The sequence below is a fragment of the Cantharellus anzutake genome (genome assembly GCF_015039405.1).
Source record: "Cantharellus anzutake strain C23 chromosome Unknown EI90scaffold_63, whole genome shotgun sequence".
In the NCBI taxonomy this organism is placed as follows: domain Eukaryota; kingdom Fungi; phylum Basidiomycota; class Agaricomycetes; order Cantharellales; family Hydnaceae; genus Cantharellus; species Cantharellus anzutake.
The window spans coordinates 445,967-468,697 of NW_024067013.1; the positions used below are offsets into that span (position 1 = coordinate 445,967).

Here is a 22,731-nt window from a genome sequence, read left to right on the forward strand (position 1 = left end):
ATCCGAAATTAGGGACCCCTAGGACAACCAGCAATGGCACAGCGCTCCGCCTGAGTCGCTGAGGCCGAGGTCCTTCCACATTAAGTCTCTGATTCCATTCTGGAGTCGTCCGAATCTGCCCGGTTCTAACATGCGCGAGAACTGAGGGAAAAAGGAAACTAATCCAAATGAATGAATATAGTTTGTGGACTTCATGGATAGGTCCGAAGTGACCAAAATAAGTAAGAAGAAAAGGTGTTGTGACCAAGTAGTCACGCTACCGCGGGAATGTGGCTGTCCGGGCAAGTTCATTGCTCGGATGTGGGAATGTGGCTGTACGAAAACTCGTCCGGCCTCCCATAGCACACGGTTCCTCCAACACCTCATAACACATCATTAAAATCTGTAACGCTCTCGTAACACCCATGTGATGCGTTGCAACGCAAGGACCAGTTTTCCAACAATGTCGGAAAATTGTGAGATTGATCAAAAGCACGAGACTTGACATTTAAAATGCCAAAATTTGACATTTAAACATGAATTTTGGCATCTAAACATTGTGATAAATTGTTTATGGCATTTTGTGATATTATTGAATGCGTTTTTATACCCCTCAAACACTCTGAATATGTTTTTAATAACTTAATAAATGTGTCATAAATGCTTCCTACAGCATCAAAACCGTCAAAAATCTGTCTCATATAACCCATAAAGTACCACCACATCTGACCAATGTATTCTCATCTGCTGTTGGGTAGTTGTTGTAAATAAACGCCATGAAATGTTTCCCGTGCGTTCAAACGATATACGGGATTTTCCGACAAACATCGACGAACGGCACGTGCCACCCCCAGCTGCCAACGTCAATATTTTTCTCCCCTTTTTTTTTCTCAACCGGACTGAATGGTGTGAATGGGAAAACCCGCTCGGAGCCGACGTTCGAGTTCCAGCTGGACGCTCGTGATTTAGGACGGTTTAACATTCAACGGATAAATCGGTCAAAACAACAGTACTTGTCAGAGAGGTGAGGGAGTTCCAAAAATTCACTCTTTTATACGCGAGCAACGCTCTGTGGCGGACTCATCACATAAAGAGGCAGTGCGAGTATCTCGATGACATGAGGCGAGTCAATTGGATGGTTCTCCGTGAAGATCGAGGTTCTAGTGGGAAATGGTAGTGATGAGAAGTACAGGATTGGCTTGGGGCTTGAATCTGAACTCGCCCTATTAATTTTGACCCTGATTAACATACTTCGAGCCCACTCACGTCACGTCTCCGCTCGAAGCCAGTAAGGGTCTTACCGTCGAAGTCGGGCTCCTTATGTTATAACCCCAGTTGTAATCTATATCCTGCGAGAATGTACAAACTACCTCGCATCAGCAGTGAGAGCTTTGGGTAGGGACTTGTGCCGTAGCCCGAGAATCAGTAAGAGATATATTGTGAGCCTAGGCTATTGCTAAGACGCATGAGTGTGCTGGTCCGCAGTGCAGTGGGAATGGATGTCGTGGCGAAATGAGTCGGATCGATAAACAGAATTCAGCCTCTATGACTTCGTAATATTAGATAGAGCAGACCGAGTGGCTCATTTTAGGTTGAGATCTGCCAGTTTCCTGAGATCTTACGTAAGCATCGTAAGCGAGCGCTTACGATCATGTTGCGCCGACGTCGTCTCAACGAATGCTTTATAACCATAACCCCACAGCGGTGGTACAAAAGCCCTGCTCGCCTTCTAAGACTGAGTATGCCACCGCTACTTCTGGGGATGAACATGCATCCAAAGCTCTGCAGTGTTGGTACGGTCACTTGAGCCCGTGAGCATACACCACTGGCTTGTGGCATTACCTCTGGCAGGTTGGGAGTTGCACTATCGTGAAACTAATGATAGTGGAGCTGGCACAGTACAAATTCTGGCTCTATATAGAGCTCACTGAGCAATGAAGCCTCGAGGATCTGTAAGGTCGCTATGCCTGCCAGGTAGCTAGTGGATTACGGGCCCGAAGTCTTGTCCTAAACTTTCAAGTGCAGCTATGTGCATACAAAAACAGGGGCGTAATTCTGGGATCAGTGATCACTATATGGGCAACCAGTCTGGCGATGGTGGAAACAGCCGAGAAAGTGCGTCGACAATCAGATTTTCATCATCATCACCTGTTCTTAAGTCTCGCCTGGATGGCCGCTACACTAGACACAGGAGCCCACGAGGAACTCTTTTTCAATGACGATCTACCCGTCGATGAACAGCGCCAATTTGATAACAATGTCCTAGTGGAGCTGGATGAATTGAAGAAACCTTCCTTGCACCTCCTTCTCTTCTACATCACTAACGTCGGCGACACGAGGTTAACGCATCTCACGCTTCGACGAGCAAAGGCTCTCATTTCTGATAAGCCCTTCCTCGAAGAAATACTACAGAGATCATTGGAAATCCGCTCATTCCAACAAGTTCAGCGTCTGAGTTCGTAGCCCTCTCGGTCCTGGTCTCCCTGCCTCATTGTTTGACCAGAAATCCTTCGACCACCTGACTTGCATGAATCACTTGCACTGGAAGTGGAGTGTCAACGTCTGGCTATCTCCCCGTAAATTTCGATATATTCGGTTATGCATCCTAGCTGAACGAGCGGATTAGGGAGCAACGCCGGACCCAACTTGAGGCTTCTTTCTGTGGGGATTATCGGGGAGATAATGCTCAAATCTTTCTGCAAGCACTCGGTGTTTACGACAAGATATATGATAGCAGCCTATATTACGGACGCAGCATTCCCATTTTGCAATCAAGCGGAACGGGAAAATCACGACTGGTAGCAGAAGTGTTGAAAAACGTGCGTCGCAATCAACAGATCTCTCCAGCTGGGCTCTGCTGATTCGTGCTCCAGACACTTGGCTTAAGTATTTGCTTCCGCGACTCGAACAGTCCGGAGGCCAGCTGGCCTCCGCGAGATGAGGCCATGTGTCGATTCGTAAATTCGGTCGAGTATTTAGTATGTTTGATTAATAGAGGCCAAGGCAATGCACTGACCGATCCCGTTAGGGGGAAGAAATGGCCGCTGCCCTTGTCGGGGCACTTTTTAAACAGGTCTACGAACGCCTTGGTCGTAACCCAAATGACGATCTTGAGACGCAAATGTCTGCCTGGTCATATAAATCTGTGTCGCGTGGGGTATCGTTTGAGTCAGTTTTCGAGGCAGCTAATCGGTCTCTTGCAACAATGCCAGATGACCTGGTGGCCCGACGACAGAGGATTATCGAGGAAGAAGACCTTGATGAGATCGATGAATGGTATAAAGTGCTGTATCGACACGTTTGCTTGGAAGCGACGAAGATTCTGGGAATTGATTTCCAGCGTCTTGGACACGATAAGTTCATCGTTGCATTTGACGAGTGCACAAACATCATATCTCGGAGTTCAATGCTCAAACTTGCCGTCGAGACTAGATCGAAGTTCCTATCTCCTGCTTATGGGATGTCGATATTAACACTTCAACGGATGATTAAGGCTCAAGATGAATTTCCCATCGAAGGATTTGGCTTTTGGTTCTTTTTCCTCGATACGGGTCCCACGATTGCCGAGTTTTTTCACCCATGTCGCGAAGCATTATTAACTCGGCACCCTGATCTCACAACGCTCCCACCTTGGCCATATTTAGGATTTGATGTGATGGTATACTCACCAGCAAGGACTCCCAGAGAGGCATTGTCGTTTAGTTATTTAAAGAATTATGGCCGCCCGGTACGCCTCTTTAGCCCTACTCCATTCTCACTTCTAATCGTATGGAACATTGCATCCTGTTTGGCTTCAGTACTGGTCCACGTATGCTGCAACTAATTTCCTGTCCGCTGCCAGGAGGAAACTGTACATGTGTTCAAGGTCACCGTATCTTAATCCCATCGATGTTGACCATGTTCTTGCAACATTCCCCCAACGATTCCCCGTTGAGCTTGCGGCCAACAAAGCTGGGTCTATTCTCGCTGCCTCAGGCGTCCGCAGCCATATGCGAATCCAGAGGGACATCGTTGGCCGTTCGCATATTGAAACTGTCGCCCCTTCCGAGCCAGCACTGGCGATCGCAGCCATGAAGGAGCTAATGACATCGCGGGAAACATACAAAAGAGCCCTTGAGACATTTGTTGATAACCTGACGATCAACGGATCCATCCTCAAGCGAAGTCGTCAAGCCGAATTGTTCAGCTGCATTCTGTTGACTCTTGCGCGGGATTGGGCAAGTGCATTCAAAAACATTCAGCAGGTCCCTACGATATCGTCAAAAGTGTTCTTGACCACCCTCCTTGGCGAGAATCTCGGGTTGCCCCCCAATGATCAGCGCCTCCAATTCTTGAACGAAATGGACAACGCCCATATCAACTTTACGCACATCGTCCAGCTGACGGAAGACGTTGACAATTTGTCGTTTGATTTCCTCTGCAAGGCGTGGTGCCGTGGTGCTGCATTTCAATGCAAGTCTCAACAGCCTTGTATCGACGGGTTCATTGTTACCTACAGTGGAGCGCTTGATGACCCATTTGAATTGAAATGGTTCAATTACATAGCCTGGCGATCGGAGCTGCGTGTTGATGCATCTACTTCTGGCCTTACTTTGGGGCTTGCTGGACCTCGTATCGAGGGCCAGAGGCCTCAGTCGGCTGTGGTGTTGTTCATGGATCTGGGCACTAACTGCGGTTTTGGATCAACGAAAGGAAAACTGTGTCAACTCACTCTTGGGCCTGCGCAACATCCACACGTCCCTAGCCATGGATGGGGAGGTTACATGCCCACCCAAGACGAGGAGCCTCCTCGATGGTGCATCCATGCTCGAGGACACACATACGCCACGTACCCTGTGATCGAAGGGGTTAGCTTGCAGTTCACCGCCCTCTTCAATCAATCTTCGCCCTGGATGGACCGGGCTTTGTCCGACAAAATGGGGGAGGAGGTGAACCCTTTCGTTATGCAATTGGACCCACGCAAAGGTCTGGCAGAGACTCCCGGATCCAAGGTCAAATAAGCATCGGCTGTTCGTGTAACAAAGGTGCGGGATTTTTAGCGACCCAAACTGTAGTGCTGTATTATCATCACACCTGTTATGATGTTCTTCATAAAAAACGAATTTGAGCAACTTGTCTGCGAACTCCGATCAAGGCTGGGTGACTACAACTAGTGGAGGGCTCCGTCGATTCGTCCCCCACCGACATTTTGGCCGCGGCAGTCAGTTCTTGCGCCGTCAGCCGATACTGTATCCTGCGCAGTAGCAGTCTGCATCGATCTGGTTTCGAACCTACTTTTGACCAGAGGTGTCTTGTCCAGGCCTCAGCACGTTCGTCATCGCGAGGCCAAGTACATTCGCTTTCTCCTCTACTAGCCATGATCTTCTTCACCCATCCGAGAATACTATCACGATTCTTCAGACATCAGCTATCTGTTCCCTCGTCCCTTTTCCATCCGCAGAATGCCAATAAACTTCTGCATCGTCCCCCGATTGGGATTACCCGGGCACATCTGCATGGAGACCCACACCCCAGGCTTGTGATAGCAAATGCACACATCGGGCGCTCCGGGCGAGTTATTCCTACAGAATCAGTCAGGTCATTCGGAATGGGATGGTCATCCCTGTTCTACGCCAATATAATACCACCATTCCCGGGGCACTCGCCAACCACCGATCCCCGGGATCAACAATATGTGAGGTTGCATTTTTTCGCTCAAGATCGGCCTCATTCCAAAAATACATTGTCCAATGCATCCGAGTTCCATTCGAGCCGTGTGCATACAAGGGTGAATATAGAAGAATCCAAATATAACGTCCATTCCGTTCGTGAGCGATGGAAAGGGGGTCCATGCATGAGAGCTGTGCCAATCGCATGTGTCTAAAGACCTAAACGAACCGAAGCTGATAGTATACCTCCGACAAAAGGAAATCGGCTATTTGCGTCGATATTATTGGGGGCACCAAGATATTAGGGAGACTTGATCCTGATTGTCGTGTTGTAAAAGGTCAGTGTTGTTAGTCCGGATGCTCCCACCTGGGTAGCCGGTAAACATGATGTCGTTGAGTGTGAACAGGATTTGAACGCAATAAGGAAGAAGATACAATGCGTTCATTAAGAATGCGTGAAGCGGGGAATAATCACATACCGTCCCAAGCACACCCGTTTGAAGTGTATAGTTGGTCGTTTGATTTCCTGGCGTCGTCAAATCCACAGGTAATCTCAACGTCACGTTGTAAGCTTTCGACCCAGTGTTCGCTAAGGTTGCTTCCCACAAATCGATCCCACCAACATCGATGCCTAGCTTTCCCTTCCCACTGGGTCCAACTTGAAAGTTACCCAATCCTAGTCCACCATCTGCACCGGGGACGGGGGCAACTGCTGGAACAGGAATTCCCAAAGATGATTCACCCAAGCCGGATCCAGGCCATATCCCGAAGAGAGCGTAGAATTGGAGGTTGTTTTGGATGTAGAGGGATGTATGGAATGTTACGGTGAATTTATGACCTGGGTGGAGAACGGTTGTGGGTGCGGAAATGCTGTCGACAAGGGCGAGAGCTGGGGAGATGAGGAGGAAAAAACCGGCGGTAAGGATGGAGGTCAAGATGCTAGTCTTCATTGTGCGAGTATCTGAACTTGGACCTAGTTAATATTAACACACCTTGGGCTCAGGTGTGAAATCCATTGAAGACGAGCGTCTTATACATATCCCAAAACACGATCAATATTGTAAAGATGCAGCCGAATACGTACATGACGGTTCTTCGGCGAATGTGCCGTGGCGCGGCAATCAGCAAAGAATATACGTCACAATGTGAAATAGGAGGTTAGGATATGAATCGGGGCGCGCAGGGCGCACAATGGATTTGAAATCAACGGCACATGGAGCCCAATTACGTCACAGAAAGTCTACCGTGTGCTCCCTAATACGTCCACGAAAACGCTCTGCGGTTAGTGCCACATGGCGGTGTAAGCGTTATTTATAATCATTCACGCGGCTGCCACAGCCCGCCTGAGTAGTTGCATCTGTGTTCTCTGGAATATAGAAGCAACGGTTACCACAGTGAATAGTACTATGAGATGATCACCTGGATTTGAGTAACCGATCCTATTTGTGTGCCATGCACGAGCGAAGCGGCCGCGCCTCCATGAGCTACGGCCGTACCCTTAGTTGGACGTAACCCGATCTTATCTCGACTGCTTGATGCCTGTCCAGGTTATGGCGGAAAACTTGAGATAGCACTGAGAGGTTCGATCGATCGACCACATTCCTAAGTTAACGGTAGCATTTTGCAATGAGGAAACGGAGATCTGTCAGATGGGCGTTCGTCTTCTCATGCACTAGCCACCTGGACACAATGAGCGCCAGACTGGTTAGTCCGAAATTAATTGGGACACTCAGTGCCCGGGTTGGAAAATCGAACCAGCTTACTACTAGGGTGATCCATGAGCGAGTTGTGCCAGTTGTTGATGCCGTGTATACAATGGAAAATAATTCCGAGGTTCATGATAAACTTCACCGCCCCTATGGCGTAGAGAATAAAGTGGAGGTTGATTAGAGTCGCTGCCCGTCATTGCGAAGCACACTTGGAACATTAACAGGAAATATTCATGATCGATTCACAAATTCTTGTAGCGATCGGTATCGAAGGTGATGATCTCCAGCCCAGCTAGACCCGCATCACGCATACGGGCATGCGAGCTTCAACTTGTATTGCTTGGTCTGTCAGCCGATATACATATATTGATCGATGTTGGAGTGCACGTTCATCCCCACGTGTTTCAAGCAGTGGAAACAGCCGAGCAAGTGCTTGTCATCTCTCAGCCGATAGATCACCATCATCTGTTGCAAGGTCTCGCCTGGATGGCTGCTTCGCTAGACTCGGAAATTCACGGCGAGATTTCTTGTCTGTCGCTAAGTGACGATGCGCTCGACGATCAGCTGGACAACCTCATTCTGGAGGAATTACATGCGGAGACTTCCCCCCACACCTTTCTCTCCAACATCACTCTCAACGACGAGAGGCTTAAGAGTCTCACGATTCAACGAGCAAAGCTTCTCATTTCCCAGAATCCATATCTGAAGGATATGTTACAAAGATCATTAGAAACCCGCTCATTTAAAGAAGTTCGGCGTCTGGGTTGGTAGTCCCTCTTGGTCCCAGTTTCTCCGCCTCATCGCACAGCTAGAAATCCTTCAGTCTGACTCGCATAAATCACCTACTACGGAAGAAGAGCATCACCGCCTAACCACCTCCCAGTACGTTCTTCTCTATTTGGTTTGTTGTGCACTAAAGCCGAGCGATCAAATTAGGGAGGAACGCCAGGCCCAGCCCACTGCCTTTCTACAAGCACTCGATGCTTATCGCAAGATGTACGATAGCGATTCACATTACGGACGCATCATTCCCATGTTGTCCTCGAGCGGAATGGGGAATTCACGCCTGGTAGCAGAGGTGCTGAAAAGAGTATATCGCAGTCAACCAATCACTCTAGTCGAGCTTTGTACTGATTTATGCTCTAGACGCCTGGTCTGAGTATTTGCTTCCGTAGTGAAGCCGGGTGGCCCCCACGAGATGAGGCCATGTGTCGATACGTGGAATCGGTCGATTATTTAGTATGTTAACTGCCGAAGCTAGGATGACACACTGACTGACCCTTTCAGGGGGAAGAGATGGCAGCCGCACTCCTTGGGGCACTTTTCAAAGAGATCCACGAACGCCTTGGTCGTGATCCAAATGACGATCCTGAGACGCAAATGAGTGCTTGGTCACAAGGATCTACGTCGCGTGGTGCGTCTTTGACGTCGGTGCTCGAGGTGGCCAACGAGTCCCTTGCATCAATGCCGAAACACTTGGCGGATCGACGACAGAAGATCAGCATGGATATTGACGTTAGCAATCTCTATCACTGGCGTAATGATCTGTACGAGCACTTTTGCCTTGAAGCGGCGAAGAATCTAGCAATGGGCCTTCAGCGACTCAAACATGACAAGTTCATCATCGCATTCGACGAATGCAAAAACATCAAACCTCTGGTTCCGTTTGCCGAACGTGTCGGCACCAGGATTTTATCTCCAATTTATGGGATATCGTTGCTAGCATTGCAACGGATGATCAAAACTCAAGATCTATTTGCTATTCAAGGGTTTGAGTTTTGGTTCCTTTTCCTTGATTCAAGCTTCACGACTGCCGAGTTCCCTCGATCTCATTCACGCAACGAGGTATCATCAGCCCGACATGCTGCTTTCTTACCGCTCCCGCCATGGCCATGACATGATGGGTCGAATCGCTAGTGTGAGTCCCAGAGATGCATTGTCGTCCAGCTGTTCAAGGATTACAGCTACCTACCTTGTTGTTATCATCTCTATCCTGGCAATACTAGTATTGGTCAGCCTATGATGCAACCAAATTTCCCATCTACATCGAGCAAAACCGCTTGAGGCCACCCCATCTTAATCCCAAAAGTGTTTTCCATGCCCTTACAACACATTTTGACAACAATATCTCCATCGGGTTTGTGACCAGTGAAGCCGGGGGTCTACTCTCGCCGCAAAAAGGCGTCCGCAGCTATCTATATGCGAATCTTGATGGGAGTTATTGACCGTTCGTTTATTGAACCGGTCACCCCTTCCGAGCCAGCGCCAGCGATCGAAGCCTTGAAGGAGTTGATGACATTGCGGGGAGACACACAAGGAAGCTCTCAACACGTTTGTTGATTAAACTAATAATGGACGAATCCATCCTCGAGCGAGGATATGAAGACGAATTATTCAGCCGCGTTCTGTTGACTCTGCGCGGGATCGGGCGAGTACATTCAATAGCATTCAGCGCGTCCCATCGTATTGGCTAGTGTGTTCTTGACTACCCTTCTTGGCGAAAAATCTGGAGTTGCTCCTCTATGGCTGGAGCCGCCATGAAATATTTCCTCCACAATGCATGCTTCCGTGGTGCCGCATTTCTGTGCAAGTCCAAACGGCCTTGTATCGATGGTTGAACTGGAGCTCGTTACCCTCCTCGGCCGATCTTTGCCTTGGGCGGATCAGGAAGCTTTTTCATGTTTTGCCAAGGCAATTGGACCCTTTCCGTCATGTAGCAATGACCCAGAGACTTCACGACCCAATTGTCGAGTAGGGACATAGCATCTCGAATTATCATGCTCACCACGGATTTGAGTCGGGCTGTTGCGGATTATCTGACTCCGATTATGTAAGGTCGTAGGCGGTTGTGGAACCGAGGGACTTTATTGGCGCTGCCTCGCTGGGTCGGCTGCTTGAGGATGAAGTCCACACAAAGTAGTTGTGCCAAGCCGCACCAAGTGCCCAAAATTAGTTCACCCCTGGAGGGCAGCTCCGTCGGTTCGCCCCCACTGTGATTTCTCACCGCGGCAGTCGGTCTTCCGCTGATTGATTCCTAATACCTGGTTTGGCTGGCGTACGGCACCACCCTTTATCTTTAATAGTCTATGCCGCATAGTATCTCGCCCCCTGTCTGCGCGAAACTATCTCTGGCCTGACGCATTTATCGGCGCCCAACCTTCGTCATCGCCCTGGTGATGTTCGCGTCCACGTCATCCGCGTCAGCAGCGGCATCATTTGACGCCAGCGATGTTGGGGGAAGGGATGAAGGAAGAAGAGGCGATGGATATGATGCCTCTGCTTGCAGTGGGTACTCAGGGTGTGTGAAAAACATTTCCACTGCCGTACTGAGGGGCTCGATAACACCAAGGTAGTCGTCGTCCTTCCACAGACCTCTAAAACGCCGGGAATTCCCCCCACCGCTGCGATGGTCCATCTGAAATTCGGTATCGGGAAAGGAAAGTAATGATGGAGAATGGATAGCCCTGCATCTGCGCATGCCTCTCTTCCGCAGGGCTCATCGTCATTTGTAGTTATCATAGGATTCGGAGGAAACGACTGCATGAGGGAGAATGAGTAATGTGATCCTTGAGGACGTGGGCTCTCTGTTCGTTTTCAGCAGCCTTCTACATTTGGGATGAAGCACAATATGCACATCGATGCAAAGCTCAACCAGTAGAATACTGAGATGGTGTTTGTTCAAGGGCGAGAGAGTGGGACGCGGGATGGGTGGCTGGTGGAGAATCAGCTAGCATAGATGTCGCTTATGTGTCGGGAAACCGTTCAAGAAACGCGGAAGCTTTTGCCAGGGGACAGTGCGGAATCCTATAAGGGGCCTTATCCTTACAGATTGACCCTGCCGATACCGAAACCCAAGCGAGCGTAGCATGAAACCACTGAGTGAGCGTCTGCTAGTCACGCTGTGAGGGGGGAGCGCGGATGTCAGGTACGGAACACCTCTCCGGTACCCGGCCGAAGTTATGCTCCCGATAATGATACCCACGGCACAACATCCCAACTCAAATTGAAACGTACAAGCCGTGGCCTTTCGGCGTTTTCAGTCCGAATGTAGCTTCGTGCCTATCTGGGACTTGGTACAAGTTGCCCGCCCGTATCGCCATCGGACTCATCACGTTCCCGATCAAGGCGACGCAAGAGGCAACACTACTTTACTAGGATCGTTCAATCAGTACTTGTGCTTTGCATCGTGGTCAATGCAAGGCTGGTCTTTGTCTTAATTCGAGTGCTTCTTTCCGGGCTTCACACTTCGATCCCCGCGTCACTATCGTCCACGCCGTTAGCGTGATGTCTAGAAGAGATCAGTTGCCATCTAGTTCTCAACGTCCGAAAGAAAAAATTTCCGCCTACCACCTCTTTTCTCGAGCTCCACAATCGTCGCGCGCATCCGGGCCCGCACCTGAAATCCAGATCAACGGTCCCGAGGGAACCCAGAGCCTCAACGATTTCCGCAGCAGTGGACATGATGACCCCGAGCGATCTCTTGCGATCGTGCCAACTGCGCCGTCTTCCCGCAGCCTTGGCGGCTCGGAGACATCACCACTCCGCCGTATAACCAAGTGGTTTGGGGAATGGTCAAGTTCCAATCAACGTCACGGGTCAACTCCATCCCATCCGGAACCGTCTGTGGCAAATACACGTCTTCATCCAGCTCCTGACACCCCGCGGCTGCCCCGTCTCTATTCTGAACAGAATGTTGACGGTAACCCTCGGTCAATGCCCAGCGTCCAGACCGCCGCTGACACCACTTCAAGTCTCCACTCACAACTAGAACGCATGGGATTGGATTCAGATGTGTTAGAAACACCGAGCTCACCGCCTGCCCCAGCTGGTGATGGAAAGAAACCGATTATTATTGGCACCGCGAAGCTCGTTCTGCAGGCCGCTACGTTAGCTCTCAAGGCTTCTCCCATTCCGCTTCTGGGAGAGATTCCAAATTTACTTCTGTCATTTCTCCAAGTTTACGAGGTTTGAGCAACGTTTGAGTTTCATGATCGGTGGTGGCATAGGGCTTATGTTTGTCCAATCTTGATTTATGTAGACTGTTGACAGTAATAGCGAGAACCTCAAAGGGCTAAGCGATGATATTCATAATGCTTATACCACCATCCTGCGACCGCTCCAACTGTGGACGGGCCAAGTCCCTCCCGAAGTAAGGGCTCTCATCGAGGAATTCCATTCGTGCGTGCCTTCGCTTCTCCCCTTGCTTGCTCAAGTTCAAACCCCGTACCCAGGGCCTTGGACGAGCAGACGAAGCAGATTCATGAACTTTCGGATCAAAGGCTTGCGAAGAGAATAGTCTTGGCATCCAATGTAACGCAGCACCTAAACGGTGTGAAGGCCTGCATTAACAAGGCTGTCAGATCATTCTCGGTTTGTTTCCTTTGCGTTTAGAACGTACGGGTTAGCTGATTGAAACATACCCCATAGACGGAGGCAGCGATTTTGACACTTCTTCATGCAATTCAGTCTTCAGTGCGAGGCAGGTTTCTATTGTACGAGGTTTGGACTTTTTACTAAAGGCCACTGCAGCCGAACTCTCAAGACTCCCGCGGGCTGCTGCTGAGCATGCCTACGTTACAGCCAAGTCAGAGTGCCTTGAAGGTACACGGGAGAAGATACAGGCATCTATAGTCGAACTTCTGGGGAAACCAGGGAACAGATTCATCTGGCTGCGAGGCTCACCTGGAATGGGGAAGACTGCGATTTGCCTGAGCATTGCGTCCCGCTTCAAGAACCAGGGCACCCTAGCTGCATCCTTCTTTTGGGATAAGAATCAATCGGGGACGGGACTCGATTCTATTAAACAATTTCCCTCCACTCTTGCATATCAACTCGCATCCTTCAATGAGGAGTTCAAGTTCTCACTTGTCAAACATCTTCGGCAGCGAGGTCTTGAGCTCGTGCAGAATCTCCCTCTAGAGAAGCAAATGGGGACTCTGGTTGTTGAGCCCATGGGTCATCTCAAGGACTTGCTGTTGTTGAGCAAGGACCGCTTCGTCATCATCTTGGATGGGTTGGATGAGTGTGGGGATCAGAGAGCACTCGATACCTTGATGAAGCTCGTGCTGATGCTCGATGCTTTGCCTTCCACATTTACCGTGTTGGTCAGTTCTCGCCCAGAACCGCAGGTCATCTCAGCATGGGTTGATGCTGAGGGTGGAGGTTTCAACATCCCATGTGAAGATGTTGATAAGATTGGAGAGGAGACTTTGCACACAGTCCGCTGTATGGTAGAGGAGGGCCTTCAAGATTGTGTCAAGAAATCTGCGTGGAAGCCATCCCCGAAGGATTTTGATGCCTTTGCTTCGGCTTGCCGTGGATTGCCTGTTATGGCCTCAATCCGCATACGTGATGTCTATGATCAGACCCAACGTGGTTCTACTCTCAGATTGGAGTTTGAGTACTTTCGTGATCTTACGGATGCACCACTTGACCTAAAGTCAGAGTATTTGCGAATACTGCGGCGAGCATATATGTCCAATCAATCTAGTATTCGTCCATACGTGATGGAGAATTACCGCCAAGTGATTGGGACGATGATTGGTGCATATCAGCCGCTCAGTTTTTGTTCGATGTCGCAGTTACTAGGAGTGCCTGAGGACGAAATCCGTGCAACCCTGAATCCAATCAGTTCAATTGTAGCATTTTCCCGGCGAGAATCATTCTCCTACGCGCTATACCCCACATTCTATCATGCAACAATGAAGGAATTCCTTGCAGATCACCCGATTGGTCGTAAAAGTGATCGGTCATTCTTTATCAGTGATTCGAAGGGGTATTTCTTGGGGTTGCCACTCCTCCGACTTGTCAATAACGTCATCGAACAGAATGAACCCAAAGTACACCCTCTAGGAGATAGCGAGAAGTGGAAGGGATTTAAAATCAAGGAGCAACCCCAGTATGTTCAATATGCTTTCCACTACTTGTTCTGCCACTTGGACCCATCGAAGTTGTCCCCACAAAATTCGAATGAACTCTGGAGGAAGTTTGACACCCTTCTCACACAAAACTTACTTTCGTTCATTGCGCTGTCAGGAGTTGATTTCAAGTTACCCGATGAATTCCTTGAATCAAACGTAGGTTTGAATCCTACCGAATCCTTTTCAGTGACATGACATCACCTTGCCTTGCAGGATCACAATTTGACTAAATTGTTAAAAGATGCCAAGAGGGTAAAGGATTTCATCACGGAAAACGAACTCACCTCCTCCCCTTGGCATATTTATCGATCAATCCTTCCCTTCACTCCATCCTCGTCCCCGCTTTTCAAATCATATGGACATCTCTCTGATCCCATTCGGATTTTCAGCATCACTGGAGAATCCTATAGCCACTCAATCCCATTAAGCAGGGATACTCTTAGTGCTCAGAGGGTTATGGAGGCGAGACTCAGCGCGTTACCGATAGAGGTTGGTAGATTCGAGATGGATGAGATGAACAGGATTGATCGCAAGGCTGAATTTCTTGATCCCGATATTCGTAATGGTATTGTGACTGCTGCAGCACTCTCACGAGATGGCCGCTACATCGCACTCGGCTTTGGAAACGGCGTCATTGAAGTTGCTGACATTGACCATCAACACACCGTCACTCATTTCCAATGTGACCCACCTAATGTTCCGGTCTGGATTAAGTTTATCTGTGGCAGCCACCGGATTGCCACTGAAGATAATGTGGGAAACATCATAGTCTTCAGCCATGGTTTGCCCTCTGTGAAGGTCGGTACCCTCCCCAGTGGGTATCACCCCCCCGTGACTCTGGTCGCAGACAACGGCTCATTTATCATACGAATTCCTCGGAACATTGACCGCAGTTGGTACGAAAACTTGGCGATCTTAGATGTTTCAAATGAACCAACCATCCACCCTCTTCCCCCTCCTCGTTCTTCTCGGGCCTCCAGGTCATCCATGCCTAACCATTGCACACTTGGACTCTCCCCCACAGGACAGTACGTCGTCGTCCATGATGGCAATAATATCTCTATTTGGTCAACAGAGACGCACGAGTTGGTTCATTGTGGCGAGTCTGGTTTCACATTTCCCGTCTCCTACAACACATACCCTCTCCCACATCTTATGATCGAAACCCGGACAGAAATCCCTTTGCACCTGGAGAATGACATCCCTCTCTCGAGCCCCGTGGCTGGGCATGATGCAGATCAATTGTGGCTAGAGCTACTATTCCGCGAGCTCCCATCAAGGCTCACACAGGCTTCGGATATGTGTCAGTCTCGTTATATCACCGTCCCCGACCCCAACCCCTACGATCCCGATCCCGACCCCCCCTACGATCCCGGCAGTGTCCGCAGCCCCTACATCCCTAGGGAAAGACGTGAGGCCAGAACACAGACGATCTGGCTCAATGGTAAACTTGAACTGCTTCTCCCACCAGAATACTGCCCGATCATTCTTAACAAGCACCAGATTAACAGTCAAGAGGTATGGTACGGGGATCGAATACTGAGGAATAATGGCCTCTACCTTCCTTGCGCTAGCAAAGACGGGACTCGATTCTTGGTCCAAGGTCGTATGCGAGCCCCGATCGTTGTCGATATTAGCCAAGTTGTCTAGTTCTTTTGCGGTGTTCACTGTGATGCTTTTTTTCCCCATTGCTCGTGTCCCGCTGTCCATGTATTTAAAAGTCAGGACGGGCACTGCAATATCAATGAGCCTTCATTTGACAGACCATGCAAGAAGAGCTTGTTGAGCGCGCAGGCATGCTCGGCTGGAGTTCGTGATAAACTTCACCGCCCTAATGGCGTAGAAAATAAAGTAATATTCCCTGCCCCCCCGGGTTTCACTCTGCCAATACCTGTCGTCACTGCGACATGAGCGATCTTAATGTGTTGAAAGTGGCATAGGCACTTTCACAGACTTGAATACGAGAATTGTTTGTTGGAGGGACAGGATATATCTCAGAGCCTCCATTCCTCCCTGTCGCCGTTACCAATGCTCAATGCAGGGAGGCTGGTCACCTGCCTACAGTCAACGGCAAAATCGCCGTACAAGGGACAATAGACAAAAACATGAACCAACAAACAAGAACTTTGCCAAAGCTCCCCGCCACATTTAAGTGACTAGACATTCATATTTTCATGTATAAAGACGGCTTTCATTTGAGTGTTCATGGTGGGTGTTGATTCTGACTGGTTCAACCACATATCGGTTGTTCTCCAATCCTGCTATTCGGGGTCTTTCGGGACTAGTATGCAGCTGAGACTTTGTGCTCATCAGGTTGATAAGGCCATCGTTAACTCTTGATCTGGACAGTGGGACCGAAGCACGAGAAAGTGATTTATTGATCCCGTTGCTTAGACCAGGCCTCAATATCCTAAGTAATAGCCCAGATATGTAGCTCAGAAACGTGCCGTTCCTGACATTCCGGTTTGCAAGACGACCGTTTTCTCGAAACCCGAAGCCGAGGTAGGGATCCTGCCTGGAGAGTTTCATCGTCACAACGCGTGTTGAGAGACGGGGAATTCGCTGCATCATAGGTTAACCAATACTGCCATCAAATGTTCCGAATGAATAAAATTAAGGGTAGGAAAAGTGAGTCGTACCAGGCAGCTGCAATCTTTCAACAGCGGGACGACAATGCTTCACTAGGAGTGAGCACTGATGATTCAACTAACTTAATAGGGCCAAGGTGGGAGCGGTAAGAAAGCAGCATGCCCGGCTGATGATACCTCGTTGCGTGAATGAGATCGAGGGAACTCAGCAGCCGTGAAGCTTGAATCAAGGAAAAGGAACCAAAAGTCAAACCCTTGGTATGAAATGGATCTTGAGTCTTAATCATCCGTTGCAATGCTAGCAACGATATCCCATGAATTGGAGATAAAGTCCTCGCGCCGACACATTCGGGAAACGGAACCGGAGGTTTGATGTTTTTGCATTCGTCGAATGCGATGATAAACCTATCATGTTTAAATCGCTGAAGGCCCATAGCCAGACTCTTCGCCGCTTCCAGGCAAAAGTGCTTGTACAGACCATTACGCCAGTTATATATATTGTTAACGTCAATATCCGTGCTGATCTTTTGTCGTCGATTCGCCAAGTGTTTCGGCATCGATGCAAGGGACTCGTTGGCCACTTCGAGCACCGACGTAAAACACACACCACGCGACGTAGATCCATGTAACCGAGCACTCATTTGCGTCACAGGATCGTCATTTGGATCACGACCAAGGCGTTCATATACCTCTTTGAAAACTGCCCCAAGAAGTGCGGCCGCCATCTCTTCCCCCTGAAAAGGTGAGTCAGTGTGTCATCCTAGCTTCGGCAGCTAACATACTAAACAATCGACCGATTCCACGACTCAACACATGGCATCATCTCGTGGAGGCCACCCAGCTTCACTACTCGGCTTGCGGAAGCAAATACTTAGACCAGGCGTCTAGAGCATGAACTAGTACAAAGCTCGACTAGAGTGATTGGTTGACTGCGATATACCTTTTCAGCACCTCTGCTACCAGGCGTGAATTCCCCATTCCGCTCGAGGGGAACATGGGAATGCTGCGTCCGCAATGTGAATCGCTATCGTACATCTTGCTGTAAGCATCGAGTGCTTGTAGAAAGGCAGTGGACTGGGCCTGACGTTCCTCCCTAATTTGGTCGTTCAACGATAGTGCAACAACAAATTAAATAGGGAAGAATTTACCCGGAAGTAGTCAGGTGTTGGTGCTCTTCTCCTCTAGCAGGCGATTCACGCGAGGCAGGCTGAAGAATCTCTAACCAAGCGGCGAGACGGAGAAACCCAGATTAAGGACTACCAACCCAGACGCGGAACTTCTTTGAATGAACGGGTTTCTAATGATCTCTGTAGTGCATCCCCGAGGAATGGATTGTCAGAAACGAGAGCCATTGCTTGGCTTGTGGTGAGTCTCCTGAGGTTCTTGTCGCTGTCACTGATGCCGAAAAGAAGCACGGCCAAGGGGTCCTCCAGAAACTACTGAGTACTATTCTCCACTTGATCCTTGAGCAGATCGTCACTTAGATGAGAGATCTCGTCGTGAATTTCTGAGTCTAGCAAAGCAGCCATCCATGCAGATCAAGTACTTGCTCGGCTATTTCCGCCTCTAAACCTAAAAAAAAACAACCCTCTCCTTCTGCTTGTCTGTTGACCTACCGTGCATGTATATCATTGGTGGGAATGAGCATGTACTGCAACATCAAAGAGCCGTTCAATATGGGTACATGTATGATAGACCGACCCAGAGTAATACAAGTCGAAGCCTGGGCTAGACTGTGGAATGACATGATCATCATTATGAGACCATTACGTGACAAACACAAACGCAGATGCATTCCATCGGTCGTCGCGGTACGAAATAACATCATTAGCAAAGTGAATCTTGTCCCATCCTTTTTTTGACGACCTGGTTTTTCCTTTGAATGGCAATGGCGGCCATTCAGAGGCAACATTTTTCTTCTTCCGCAGACATCTCAGGTGGGATGATCAGGGAAACGGATTGCGGTGTTTGCCACACGAATGTGAGAGTGGGGATTTATCTATTCTGTGTGGAGGCTGAGATGGTTCGCATAAGGCATTTCGGGTTGTGAAACCGAAAAGACAGACGCTCCTGGCACCGGGGTACCAAATTCGAAATGGCCAAAATGCAGAGTCATCCGGAAGGGCTGGAGACGTGCGCACAAGAGACAGGCCTGTTACATGTGCTCCTCATGTTCATTGTTCAATATTGAATGGTAGCGCCCGTGCCCACGTGCACGTGCAGGAGATTGTGGCTGCAGATTAGAGATACCCGAACCGACACACCTTGGCGTAAGATGGCTCAACCTCGTGGCGCACAATGGATTTGAAATGCGCGGGGGAATGAGCCCTTACACAAGCAAATACGTCATTCTCAGGGGTCTAGACTTGTGAGGTTCCGTAGACATGATAATGCATCACACAATGCCTCAATATGCATCGTGCTATTTGTGCTCGAACTTCGGCGGTCCATTGTTTCCACCCAAATATATGAAATGAGTTACCGAAAAGAATTTCTGCATTTGCATGCTGTCTTTTGCTTGTTGCATACTTTGCAGACATTACATACTTTGCACGCTTCACACACTGTGGCAACTTCCCATAGTTCCCACACTTTCCATTTTCAATAACAAATAAATTGCTTCCGATCCAAGTCACATGTGGGTTCAATACAGAAAGTCACATGCTACAGAGTGTGGCTATTCCGCGAAATGAGATGAGTTCTCAGCTTCAGCTGACAGATGGGACCCTCGGATTTCGGACAATGTGACCTGTGCTCAACACTGAAACACAAGTCCAATCACCTTTTCCGGAATTTGTAGTATGGCTGTGCTCCATCACTATCTGGCTATTAATTTCTTCAAATCTCCCCAACCCAGAAAAAAATTAGTTAACCCCACCCAACATTAACCTGGACTTGTGTTTGACCCTGCGGAAATAGCCACACTCTGTAGCATGCGACTTTCTGTATTGAACCCACATGTGACTTGGATCGGAAGCAATTTGTTTGTTATTGAAAATGGGAAGTGTGGGAACTATGGGAAGTTGCCACAGTGTGTGAAGCGTGCAAAGTATGTAATGTCTGCAAAGTATGCAACAAGCAAAAGACAGCATGCAAATGCAGAAATTCTTTTCGGTAACTCATTTCATACAAATATTAGCGATGATCATGATCACGTCCAAGTTATGACATATGGCTTTTGTATACTCGGTCTATCAGCTGAACTCAGCTCATTGATGTTGCGGATATTATACAGTGCGTGTTCGTCCCCACGTTACGTCCCAAACTTCGATGCACATGTTAGAGGAAAAGTCGACGTCCCACTATAGTGGCACACGGACTTACCAGCCACCAAGGATTGCCCATTAGTCTTTCTTGTTGATAGGCGGCGTTGTAGGCTTAAAAGCCACTTGTCGCGACTATTTTTCTCCCCCTCAGTTACACTATCGTGAACTGAGCGCCTATACATCCTCACAGTACAGGCACGATAGGATATCTCCGTCAACGGACAAGCAAAAGAAAATGTGAGATTCAGCGGTGGAAACAGCCGAGCAAGTGCTTATCATCTCAGTCGACAGATCACCATCATCTGCTGCAAAGTCTCGCCTGGATGGCCGCTTCGCTAGACTCGGAAATCCACGACGAGATCTCTCGTCTATCGCTGAATGACGATCTACTCGACGATCAAGTGGAGAATGCCGTTCGGCAGTTAGAGGATCCCTTGGTCATGCTTCTTGTCGGCATCACTAACAGCGACGAGAACCTTAGGAGACTTACCCCGAACCAAGCAAGCGCTCTCATTTCCAACAATTCGTATCTCAAGGATGCGCTACAGAGATCATCGGAAACCCGCTCATTCAAAGAAGTTCGGCGTCTGGGTTGGTAGTCCTTGACCTGGAATTCTCCGCCTCATCGCTTGGTTAGAAATCCTTCGGCCTGATTCGCATAAACCACCTGCTACGGAAGAAGAGACTCAACGCCTAACCATCTCCTGGTAAATACTTCTCTATTTGGTTTGTTGTGCACTCTAGCTGAACGATCGAATTAGGGAGGAACGCCAGGCCCAACTCGAAGCTTTTTTCCGTAGGAATTTTCGCGGCGATAGTGTTACCGCCTTTCTACAAGCACTCGATTCTTACGGCGAGATGTACAATAGCGATTTTCATTATGGACGCAGCATTCCCATATTGCAGTCGAGCGGAACGGGGAAATCACGCCTTGTGGCAGAGGTGCTAAAAAGGGTATATCGCAATCAACCGATCACTCTAGTCAAGCTCTGTACTGATTTATGCTCCAGACGCCTGGTCTAAGTATTTGCTTCCGCGAGTTGGTCACTGGCAGCTCAGAGGCCGGCTGGCCCCCACGAGATGAGGCCATGTGTCGATTCGTGCAATCGACCGATTATTTAGTATGTTAACTGCCAAAGCTAAGACAACGCACACTGACCGACCCCTTTAGGGGGAAGAAATGGCTGCCGCCCTCCTTGGGGCACTTTTCAAAGAGATACACAAACGCCTTGATCACAATCCAAAACACGGTCCTGAGATGCAAATGACTAACTGGTCACGCGGATCTACGTCGCGTGGGGTGTCCTTTACATTAGTTCTCGAGGCGGCCAACCAGTCCCTTGCATCAATGCCGAAACATCTAGTGGATCGACGACAACAGATCAGCGCGGAGAATGATGCGGGCAAAATCAATAACTGGCATAATGACCTGTACGAGCACTTTTGCCTGAAAGCAGTGGAGAGTCTGGCCATTGGCCTTCAGCGCCTCAACCATGATAAGTTCATCATCGCTTTCGACGAATGCACAAACATCAAACCGCCAGGTTCGGCCGTCAGACGTGTCGCCGGGACTGACCCGAAGTTCCTATCTCCAGTTCATGGGATATCATTGTTAGCACTGCAACGAATGATCAAAGCTCAAGACCCGTTTTCTATCAAAGGCATTAACTTCTGGTACCTTTTCCTCGATACGAGCTCCACGATTGCCGAATTCTTTCATTCACGCAACGAGGTATCATCAGCCCGGCACGGTTCTTTCAAAATGCTTCCGCCTTGGCCATATCTAGGTTTCGACATGATGGTTGAATCATCTGCAGTGACTCCCAGGATCGCACTGTCGTACGACTGTTTGAGGAATTATGGCCGCCCGGTATGACCCACTTTTCCTACCCTGTCGTTCTTTATTCATTGCAATGCGTTTGATGGCAGTATTGGTCAACCTACGATGCGCCCAGTTTCCTGTACGCATCCAGAAAAAAGCTGTACAAGCGCTCAGATCCACCCTATCTTGATCCCAAAAGTGTTGATCATGTCCTCGCCACATTTTCCCAACGATTTCCCGTCGAACTTGCAACGAACGAAGCTGGGTCTATTCTCGCCGCAGAAGGTGTCCGCAGCCATATGCGAATCCTGATGGGAGTTATTGACCGTTCCTTTATTGAAACGGTCACCCCTTCCGAGCCAGCACTAGCGATCGCGGCTATGAAAGAGTTAATTGCATCACGGAAAATATACGGTGTTGCCCTCAAGACTTTCGTCGACGGCCTGATAGTCAACAAATCCGTCCTTGAGCGAGGATATCAAGGCGAACTGTTCAGCCGCATTCTGTTGACTCTTGCACGGGATCGGGCAACTACGTTCACTCAAAAGCAAGAGGTCCCTACGATATCGGCTAAGGTGTTTTTGACTACCCTACTTGGCCGGGATCTTGGGTTATCCCCCACAGATCCTCAGCGGAAGCGGTTCTTGAAACGGATGGACACCACGCATATCAACTTTACACACATTTTCCAGCTGACGGAAGATGTCGACGATTTGTCCTTTGATTTCCTTTGCAAAGCGTGGTGCCGTGGAGCCGCATTTCAATGCAGGTTCCAACAACCCTGTATCGACGGGTTCAT

At 49.0% G+C, this 22,731-nt stretch overlaps 10 protein-coding genes across 10 annotated transcripts; 7 read left to right on the top strand and 3 right to left on the bottom strand.

Annotated features, from left to right (window-relative positions):
* Window positions 1-1,647: 1,647 nt before the first annotated feature.
* On the top strand, window positions 1,648-2,689 carry EI90DRAFT_3076342 (uncharacterized protein). Its single transcript, XM_039061644.1, has 2 exons — window positions 1,648-2,094; window positions 2,165-2,689. The coding sequence occupies exons 1-2, from the start codon at window positions 2,007-2,009 to the stop codon at window positions 2,440-2,442; spliced, it is 366 nt and encodes a 121-aa protein (XP_038911377.1). The 5' UTR covers window positions 1,648-2,006; the 3' UTR covers window positions 2,443-2,689.
* Window positions 2,477-3,007, top strand: EI90DRAFT_3076347 (uncharacterized protein; the record flags this gene model as incomplete). Its single annotated transcript, XM_039061645.1, is given in 5 exon segments — window positions 2,477-2,563; window positions 2,589-2,840; window positions 2,853-2,934; window positions 2,947-2,969; window positions 2,980-3,007. A coding segment is annotated over 1 exon segment (252 nt), but the record flags the coding sequence as incomplete, so codon positions are not given.
* Window positions 2,712-5,266, top strand: EI90DRAFT_2370118 (uncharacterized protein). Its single transcript, XM_039052940.1, has 4 exons — window positions 2,712-2,798; window positions 2,853-2,957; window positions 3,008-3,706; window positions 3,777-5,266. The coding sequence occupies exons 2-4, from the start codon at window positions 2,925-2,927 to the stop codon at window positions 4,977-4,979; spliced, it is 1,935 nt and encodes a 644-aa protein (XP_038911379.1). The 5' UTR covers window positions 2,712-2,798; window positions 2,853-2,924; the 3' UTR covers window positions 4,980-5,266.
* A 662-nt stretch (window positions 5,267-5,928) lies between these two features.
* Window positions 5,929-6,591, bottom strand: EI90DRAFT_3076362 (uncharacterized protein; the record flags this gene model as incomplete). The annotated part of the gene is made up of 2 exons (XM_039061646.1): window positions 6,107-6,591; window positions 5,929-5,994 (listed from the first exon to the last, which is right to left on the bottom strand). Exons 1-2 carry the CDS (start codon window positions 6,575-6,577, stop codon window positions 5,929-5,931), a joined length of 537 nt encoding a protein of 178 aa, XP_038911380.1. The 5' UTR covers window positions 6,578-6,591.
* Window positions 6,592-7,969: 1,378 nt separating this feature from the next.
* EI90DRAFT_3076366 (uncharacterized protein) lies at window positions 7,970-8,516 on the top strand (the record flags this gene model as incomplete). The annotated part of the gene is made up of 4 exons (XM_039061647.1): window positions 7,970-8,099; window positions 8,149-8,218; window positions 8,273-8,426; window positions 8,483-8,516. Coding segments are annotated over exons 1-4 (310 nt in total), but the record flags the coding sequence as incomplete, so codon positions are not given.
* A 394-nt stretch (window positions 8,517-8,910) lies between these two features.
* EI90DRAFT_3076370 (uncharacterized protein) lies at window positions 8,911-9,456 on the top strand. Its single transcript, XM_039061648.1, has 2 exons — window positions 8,911-9,255; window positions 9,343-9,456. The coding sequence occupies exon 1, from the start codon at window positions 8,924-8,926 to the stop codon at window positions 9,230-9,232; it is 309 nt and encodes a 102-aa protein (XP_038911382.1). The 5' UTR covers window positions 8,911-8,923; the 3' UTR covers window positions 9,233-9,255; window positions 9,343-9,456.
* Window positions 9,457-10,194: 738 nt separating this feature from the next.
* EI90DRAFT_2370145 (uncharacterized protein) lies at window positions 10,195-11,249 on the bottom strand. The gene is made up of 2 exons (XM_039052941.1): window positions 10,558-11,249; window positions 10,195-10,448 (listed from the first exon to the last, which is right to left on the bottom strand). The coding sequence occupies exons 1-2, from the start codon at window positions 10,877-10,879 to the stop codon at window positions 10,291-10,293; spliced, it is 480 nt and encodes a 159-aa protein (XP_038911383.1). The 5' UTR covers window positions 10,880-11,249; the 3' UTR covers window positions 10,195-10,290.
* Window positions 11,250-13,002: 1,753 nt separating this feature from the next.
* EI90DRAFT_2900087 (uncharacterized protein) lies at window positions 13,003-13,362 on the top strand (the record flags this gene model as incomplete). Its single annotated transcript, XM_039054038.1, has 1 exon — window positions 13,003-13,362. A coding segment is annotated over one exon (360 nt), but the record flags the coding sequence as incomplete, so codon positions are not given.
* Window positions 13,363-16,644: 3,282 nt separating this feature from the next.
* Window positions 16,645-17,925, bottom strand: EI90DRAFT_3292298 (uncharacterized protein). The gene is made up of 3 exons (XM_039067321.1): window positions 17,796-17,925; window positions 16,896-17,578; window positions 16,645-16,840 (listed from the first exon to the last, which is right to left on the bottom strand). Exons 1-2 carry the CDS (start codon window positions 17,877-17,879, stop codon window positions 16,913-16,915), a joined length of 750 nt encoding a protein of 249 aa, XP_038911385.1. The 5' UTR covers window positions 17,880-17,925; the 3' UTR covers window positions 16,645-16,840; window positions 16,896-16,912.
* A 2,466-nt stretch (window positions 17,926-20,391) lies between these two features.
* On the top strand, window positions 20,392-21,385 carry EI90DRAFT_3076383 (uncharacterized protein; the record flags this gene model as incomplete). Its single annotated transcript, XM_039061649.1, is given in 6 exon segments — window positions 20,392-20,418; window positions 20,434-20,547; window positions 20,612-20,701; window positions 20,855-21,127; window positions 21,172-21,231; window positions 21,282-21,385. Coding segments are annotated over 5 exon segments (641 nt in total), but the record flags the coding sequence as incomplete, so codon positions are not given.
* Window positions 21,386-22,731: the final 1,346 nt, after the last annotated feature.

Bases quoted from the DNA above. Each gene is read 5' to 3' on its own strand.
- EI90DRAFT_3292298 (XM_039067321.1), bottom strand. From the start codon at position 17,879: ATGTACGATAGCGATTCACATTGCGGACGCAGCATTCCCATGTTCCCC. The intron at 17,579-17,795 runs GTGCTGAAAAGG...TCACCTTTTCAG, and splicing joins ATTCACGCCTGGTAGCAGAG to GGGGAAGAGATGGCGGCCGC.
- EI90DRAFT_2370145 (XM_039052941.1), bottom strand. From the start codon at position 10,879: ATGCAGTCGTTTCCTCCGAATCCTATGATAACTACAAATGACGATGAG. The intron at 10,449-10,557 runs GTCAAATGATGC...AGTTTCGCGCAG, and splicing joins CTTCCCCCAACATCGCTGGC to ACAGGGGGCGAGATACTATG.
- EI90DRAFT_3076370 (XM_039061648.1), top strand. From the start codon at position 8,924: ATGGGCCTTCAGCGACTCAAACATGACAAGTTCATCATCGCATTCGAC.
- EI90DRAFT_3076342 (XM_039061644.1), top strand. From the start codon at position 2,007: ATGTGCATACAAAAACAGGGGCGTAATTCTGGGATCAGTGATCACTAT. The intron at 2,095-2,164 runs GTGCGTCGACAA...CCGCTACACTAG, and splicing joins TGGTGGAAACAGCCGAGAAA to ACACAGGAGCCCACGAGGAA.
- EI90DRAFT_2370118 (XM_039052940.1), top strand. From the start codon at position 2,925: ATGTGTCGATTCGTAAATTCGGTCGAGTATTTA. The intron at 2,958-3,007 runs GTATGTTTGATT...CGATCCCGTTAG, and splicing joins TAAATTCGGTCGAGTATTTA to GGGGAAGAAATGGCCGCTGC. The intron at 3,707-3,776 runs GTACGCCTCTTT...GTTTGGCTTCAG, and splicing joins TAAAGAATTATGGCCGCCCG to TACTGGTCCACGTATGCTGC.